Source organism: Echinops telfairi, unplaced genomic scaffold (genome assembly GCF_000313985.2).
Source record: "Echinops telfairi isolate 266 unplaced genomic scaffold, ASM31398v2 ScPeMD7_7469;HRSCAF=8507_0, whole genome shotgun sequence".
Classification (NCBI taxonomy): Eukaryota; Metazoa; Chordata; class Mammalia; order Afrosoricida; family Tenrecidae; genus Echinops; species Echinops telfairi.
The window spans coordinates 52,900,696-52,908,156 of NW_022111372.1; the positions used below are offsets into that span (position 1 = coordinate 52,900,696).

Genomic DNA, 7,461 nt, shown 5'->3' on the forward strand with positions numbered 1-7,461 from the left:
ATGCCGAAAAGGTGGTGTGATTGTCCCCTCTCATGTGGAGCAGTCTCTCCATCTCTCTGGTCTCTGCAGGATCTAATTTGAATATTCGCTTTCCCTCCGTGGAAGTCAATCAGCGAATTGGTAGACTCAGTGGAGTAAGTCATTTGTCTCCCCCTTGACTTTACCCCTCCCTCCCAAGAAAAGAGTATGCATAGTTATCACTCTATTTTGCCTTTCAAAATAACTAAGAATTTTTACGTCATCAGTATAAAAATGAATTATACTTTATTATAATAATATATATATACTTATATATAAAAACTGTCAGAGCCAATCTTTGTGAAGGGACAAGGGGGCTGCAGGAAGAGTACACCAAGAAAGCAGAGCAAACTTGGCGCCTCTAGCTTAAGGAACATTGATTCAAACTATATCATGGGGCCCTGTCAGCTTAGGGTAGTGCGCGGGGCAGGGTCTGCAGGAGTACCGGGTTGGCACTTGGAGAAGGGAATGCTTTTAAAAACAAGCATCCAACACGGTGTCCATCAAGCTGGTCTTCCTTAGGATAAGTGGTACATGCCATATCCCACGGGCGTGGCATAGAGTCCCACAGGCGGAATGGGCAGCACAGGTCTATGGAAAGGGTACGAGGCTCCATAGAGGGAGGCTGCTTGCAGGGGCGAGTTGATGGGGAAAGGCAGGCTAAAGCCCGAGGGTAGCATGGGTTTGGCAGCCATCTTCAGCTTTTCTAGTTCTGCCTCCTGCAATCTTTTCGCCTTAGCCCGGCGATTCTGGAACCAGATTTTGACCTGGGTCTCTGTGAGGTTCAGAGAGCTGGAGAACTCCGCCCGCTCTGCTATGGAGAGGTACTGTTTCTGCCGGAACTTGCGCTCCAGAGCCAGGAGCTGGGACGTGGTGAAGGGCGTCCGAGGCTTGCGATTCGTCTTGTGTTTCCGAAGGGTGCAGGTGGTAGGGCTCATGTGTCCTAGAGAACAGAGAGGGAAGTCCATTAGCAAAAGAAAAGCTGCTTCTCTCTCCTGGGAAAGTCATGCTACAGAAAACACTTGAGATGCTAAGTTGTTTCATCCTCCAAAAAAGTTAGAAAAAAACTAACCCAGGTGATACCAGCGGCAGCAGACTAGCACTCTGTTCCACAGGGTTTTCAGCACAGATCACCAGGCCTGTCTTTGAAGGTGTCACTGGGTGGGTTCAAACCCACACCCCTTAGGGCAGTCATTGAGTGTGCTATCCTAGGACTTCAGTTAAAAAAGGTACACTTCTCTCAAAGCCATGGTGTCGGCATTGGTGCTTAGGAGAGGGGAGTGTTGACGGTACATATTTATTGATTCATTTAACAGTTTTATTGGCATATCATTTATGTGTCATACAATTCAAGATTTCGTTCTTGAATTTAAATTGAAATAAATTCCAAAGAGTTGTATAATCACCACCACAATCCCCTTTAGTACATGTTCCCCATTCCTGTAGCCTGTATTTTAAGCTTCCCATTGACCACTGCCTCCAACCTCCCAATGGATCAACTGCTTGCTTTAAAAACAGCAACAACAAAAAACCTTTCTCACCCTGAAAATTGAGGATGTACTGCAATACTGAAACTTCATAAATAGATCATAAACAGCCTTGGAAATTGTGTGTGTGTGTGTGTGTGTGTGTCTAGACCTGCCTGGCTCCAGCTGCACCTCCCTCCACAACAAAGTTGCTGCATGCTCTCTGACAAATATGCTCTACTCCTCTAATCTGGGCTTAATTCCTTATGCTTTTAACATAAGAAGGTGTCCTGATAGCCCCACTGCCCCTGGGTGCTGCTGCCCAGTTGCACAGAAGGAAAAGGACCTTATAAACAGGTTCAGCAGTTTCCTTGGGGGCCCCCCTCTCTGAACCAGAACTTGGGATTGCTTCCAAGTGCAGGTAAAGTCTGTAGCGAATTAACAGCATCTTTGGATTTAGGGGCAGCCCCATGCAATAAACCACCACGTAGCTGCCATTCCATCCCTGCTAGATGATAGAACGCGAACATCGTTTCACAGATCTGGATGTGGGCTAAGTTCCTTGGCCGGGTCCTGCTGTAATATAAACTTTACTAAGAAGGAGGGAAAAATTAGCTGGCCCATAAATGTAAATGTCAGGGGAAATCAGACTGCCTCCGAATTGAGAGCATGTGATGACATCTTAGTCATGTCCTCTCCTCCCCATCCTTTGGTTAGGGAGCAAATGTGTAAATGATTAGTTTGTCGCCAGAATTCAGAGGCGAGGGGGGTGTGGTGGTGGTAACAAGCAAAATAAAGTTATGTCAACAGCATCCAGACTCCACATTCAAAATGGATTCAATTACGGGAAGTCACAGGACTTGGGCAACCCTTGTGATTTTCACACCACCAACTAACTCCCGGTTTGTTTGTGCCTCAGTGCGGTGGCAGGCAGGAGGGAGGCACAGGGCTAAGAAGGCTAAACAATTAATGTTCCGCATTTGGCTTTTATGAGCTATGCTAATTTTCCAAATGTAGCCACTGTAGTAACTCCGATGTACTCCTGGGGAGAATGTCACATTTCTTGTTTAGTTACTTCGGTAGCCCAAGAAAGAGTTTACACTTCAATACTTGAGGGCGACACAAGCTCAAGTTCCAACTCGGCCTTCCAGTTCCAATAAAGGATGGATGTGTGCTAGTGTCAAATTATGAACCATCATTGAGGAAGCCCCAAGGTAAATCAGAGTGGTGGGTTCTGTAAGCAATCAAAAAACAAACAAACCCAGAAATCAAGGGAAGGGTGGGACAAAGACTACAGGAGTCTAGACTTTTGCATATGCTAATCCCTAAACAAGCAGGGGCATCTACTTAATTTGCAAATAAACTCAAGGGAGCCGACCTGCAAATGTCTCTCTCACCTGGTCTGGGTGACCTGCCCAGAGGACCCAGGTGTCAACTCAGCTACCAAGTTCGAAGTGCCTACCCTCACCCCTTCTCTACTTGGGTTTTCTTTAAAAGTATCTCCTCGCCTGGGCTGGGTAATCCTGGCTGCACCTCGGGGCTGCGTTTGAATTATGAAATCCTGGGGATGAGGATCGCACAACTGAATCAAAGCCATGAAAGCTGGAGGCTTCCTCCCAGCGCTTCCCCCAACCCCATTCTAAATCAGCCAGAGGAAGGATGCGATTATACAAGGCAAAACAGCATTTATCCTACTTCCTCCAAATAACAAAACCGGGCCCTGGCGGGTGGCTCCTTCTGCCCCAGGCCTTGTCACTTGGTGCTCCAAGCTCTGGGCTCTGGAGACCACAGGGCTCCCCCGGCCTCTTCCAGGCCCCAAGCACCAACAGCTCACTTTGCTTGATAAATTAAATCCTCCCTCAGCTGCTCAGGTTTTTCTTAGGTCAGATTGAGCGCCCAAGGTTGCCTTTTACCCCACTGGGAAGTCGGACGTGTGGGGCAGGGATGGTCATCGTCTTATTCGTCAAAATCCAAGTCCCTGTGGCCCCTGGATGCTGCCCCTCCAGGCAGGCAGCACCACTCCAGGTGAGGCCAGGGTCCTAGATGGGCTGTGGGACCTGTCCCCAGGCCTAGGAATGCAAGAGCTCTCAACATGTGTTAACCGAATTAAGCCTCATAATGCTCCTGAGCCAGTTTCACTATCAATGAAATGGGTAAACAATTTGAATTCCCTCGGTATGGGTTGGAGTACTGCAAGATTTATGAGTGCCCAGAGCCCTGTCTGCCACCTGGTAGGTGATCATTAATTGCTCCCTAGTTCTTTTTTTGGCAAGGCCCAAACCCAGCATGCACCCATTCCTCTGAACTCAGCAATAAAGTCCTTCTCCAGCTAAGGAGGCCAGCACTGAGGCACTGGGGTGATCAGATAAGATAAAACAGTTTACAGTGCTATAAAGCACAGTGCAAATTTGAGTTTAAATTCCTTGAGTCCTTAATCTACTGGCCCTTCCAGTCTTTCAGTTTCTAAAAGACTGAGAGGACAGCCACTGATGTGGGTACATAGGGCCCTTTGGTTCACAAAATACTATCATTCTTGGGCTGAATAATGGAAACTGGGAAGGGGATGATTCCTAAGGCTGCCCAGAACATCCTTCCAGAGGGCCCCTTCCAACACCTCTCCTAGGGGGAAAGTGAGCTGCTGGGGTTGGGGCAGGGAACCCAGGCCAGGGTCACTGAGTCCAAGGAGTTATAGGGAATCCTTTCTCCAAATTACTAGGGGACTCAGGGCTAGAAATTGCATCTGAAAACGAATCTGGAAGCTCCGGAAGACAAGTCCTGCTGGGCCTGACACCGCCCTTCACCGTCACCTGGCAGGACATGATGGGGTGTAGTTAGGGGACTCAGCCTAGTCTCTGCCCATGTTGTTCCCCCACCCAAGAGCAAAGTTTGGACACCGAATCCTTCAGCTCTTTTCAGCAGTTGTTGGTGACCCCTGTGATAAACTTGGGGTCCACATCTGAAAAGGAAGGGTCACCACAAGACCTGCACCTCTTCCGGGTTCAGATCAGGATCCAAGGAACTTATTGTACCAACTGCTTTATAAAAACTCCAGTGTTGTTTGTTGGTTAGAATGCTGTTAATAATAACTATAGGACAAGCCAAGTCCCCCGAGTTTCTGACCCCCCCAGCCCGTGCTGGGCGAAAAAGCTTGGAGCCGCTGGAGCGAGGTGCTGGCTGCCCGAAGTACACTGTGCCACGTCTTCGTGGCATCTATCTGGGCCACTGATCTCTCCGTGGACTCCGGCTGGGACCGTTGAGTGGTCCACGCGCAAAGCAACATCACTCCAAAGTATTGGACTGGTGCGCCGTACCTCGCAGGGTTCCTGGGAGTTTTGAAAGGTGATGGATGACACCCGCATCGTGCCTGCTTCCTACTGGGTGAGCATTTCTTGTGGTTCCCTCGCTCCCAGAGACCCCGGTGAGCCGTGAAACAAAACTGTGCCAAGCGATGGAGCACGGAAGGCTAAGGGCCTAAGGAGGAATCACCGCCCAGCTGGGGGACGCCCATCAAAGGCCAGTGACCCTAGCGTGGGGATCCGGACACAGGAGTGGGGGGTGGAGGGGTGGAGGTGGCTCTCAGATGCTGCGGGTGCGCTCGCCTTCGGGAACGGCCAGGGCAGTCGGCCTGATCTTCAGTTAAGTACACTGCAGAAGCGTCTCCGTGCCCCCACCCTGGCATACCCGTCCCAGCTCGCTCCTCAGCCCCCGCGCACCCCCTTTCTCCTAGTCCCCGCGTCCACTCACTTGGTGGCGGTGAATATCGGCCGGGTTCCTGCATCCACGTCGCTCCGTCTTCAGAATTTTCCGACTTGACCGAGGCCGTCTCGAAGGGCTTGACCAGCGAGCCCGGGCTGTGCGATTCCCGGGCGCCGTGTCCCGGCAGCAGCAGCGGCCGCACGGTGGCTGCGGAGGAGGCGCTCTCGGCCGGCCGAGGGGACGGCTCCTTGGGCGGCTTCTTGTCCGACATGAGCGCCTCCACGCTGAAAGGCAGGCTGGAGACCTTGACGCGACGCTCCTCGGCGGCCCCCTCGGCGCCCCCCGGACCCGGGCCCGGCCCGGCCACCATAGCTGGGCCCTCCTCATCAGACGAAAACAGGTCGTTGCCTTTGGACGGAGAAGCCATGACTTCTCTGCCCCAAGTAGCTCCCAACGCGCGACTATCCTCACAGCCTGGCAGCAGCGACTCAAACTTTCTTTGAGGGAGGGGGGGAAGAATCGGGAGGGGCGCGCCAGGAGGCAAGTCTTTCCTCCAAGGGGAAGTGGGAGAGACGACTCAGCCAATCCGCGCCGTCCTTAGTGATGACGCCACAGATGCTGGCCTCCGATTGGTTGCCCTGGAAGAGGCTGGGACCTTTTTTTTTTTCCCTGTTTGAAATAAATTAGGAGTTAATTACAGGCGCAGTCAGCAGAGTTGTTATTAGGCGATCCCTCAAGGGTTGTAATCACACCAAAACTGAAAAGTCCAAGGCGTAATTAAAGCTGATTATTTAAAGAGGAAGTCGCTGAGTATTATTTGTTATCTCTGTTGACCTCTCTTTAAAAGATACCCTGCCCCGCCGCCAGAACGCTTAAGATCTGCAACTGACGTTAACTTGTTAAGCATTAAATATGAATTAATGTATGCGCCCAAACGGAGCTAACTTGTTCACTTAAAGAGTGAGCCCTGAGAAACACAGACCTGGCCCTCTGCTACAGGATACATAAGTGCACAGCGCTGTCTGACACTAGGGAACCTATGGATCTGGACCGCAACTATTATCACCATCACTGGTTCTCCCCCGAAAATGGGTGACCAGAGGTTCCCTAACAACTCGGCCCGGAACATTTCAAGCAGCCGTCCTCACCTTTTCCCCTCGAATACACAACTAGTGCGCCCAGGAAAGCGTGGATCCTTAAGTGTCTGCCTTTCGCTGCCTCTGTCCTGGACGGAGATCTGGATCTGAGCTCTTTCCCAAGGCTTAATGCAAAGAATGTTCGTGCGTTTGCTTGAACGTGTTTTTGCCTTGTGTGTTTGGGTTTCAGTTTTTGTCTTCCAGGTAGATCGGGAGTGGGAGGTAAAGGTGCGGATAATATCTCGGAGCTTCCCTTCCCCTTGCGAATGTCAGAAGGACTGGTTTCCAAATTTACTCATCTCAGGCCTGTGTCTCTTCCTGGGAGAACCATTGCACGAGTTCAAAACGAAATCACCTATCCGAAAGCCATCATTCAGTTCTGTCCTGAGGCTACTGTGAAGACAAACTCTGCCCTGGGAAGCGGGGAGAGCACGCTTCTAGTGCACAAAGCCCTGCGTTCTCTGGACGCTGGCCTTCTCCAAGCTGGGCCAGAGCCCACCTCTTCAAATGGCTTTCCCTATCATCAACCAACTATTATAAGACAAATAGTGAGTGGCCCAACTCAGGGCCTCCTCATCTACCATAGATGTTTGCTAAACAGTCCCTCGAACATTGGAAAGAAGGGACATTGCTTTTAATTACTTAAATGACCAGTACTTGCTGTTTCAAGAGTCACAGAAACTTGACCTCCAGATTGAGCTACAGACCCTTAAACCTTCTGCCCTAGAGCACCTCTCCATGAAGAATGTACTGTCACCCCCAAGCTCTGCTTGGACTAAAACACAGCTGGCCCCTGCTGGGAAGTGGGGTGGGGGGAGGAAAAGGCCTTATTTAAAGTTCAAAGGATGAAAACAATCTGTACTGGCCAGTTAATTCAGTTTGATTCTGACTAGTAATGGATAGAATTTAAAAGTAAAATCCTACAGACTTCCAAATCTTTCAGGTGTCCCTCACAGAAAGGAACAAACACATTTTCTTATAAACTGGAAGCTCAAAGAGAGTTAAAGGGAAAAAAAAGTATTAAAGTTATCTTGGATATGTATGCATTTTCCCCTTGAGTCATACTTGATGACAATTGGTTTGATATGCATCTCAAATACAGTACAGGTAAATCCAGATTAAGTTCTGTGCCTTCCAGATGTACA

At 50.0% G+C, this 7,461-nt stretch overlaps 1 protein-coding gene across 1 annotated transcript; it reads right to left on the reverse strand.

Annotated features, from left to right (window-relative positions):
- Window positions 1-247: 247 nt before the first annotated feature.
- On the reverse strand, window positions 248-5,607 carry MSX2 (msh homeobox 2). The gene is made up of 2 exons (XM_004696800.2): window positions 5,229-5,607; window positions 248-961 (listed from the first exon to the last, which is right to left on the reverse strand). Exons 1-2 carry the CDS (start codon window positions 5,605-5,607, stop codon window positions 537-539), a joined length of 804 nt encoding a protein of 267 aa, XP_004696857.1. The 3' UTR covers window positions 248-536.
- Window positions 5,608-7,461: the final 1,854 nt, after the last annotated feature.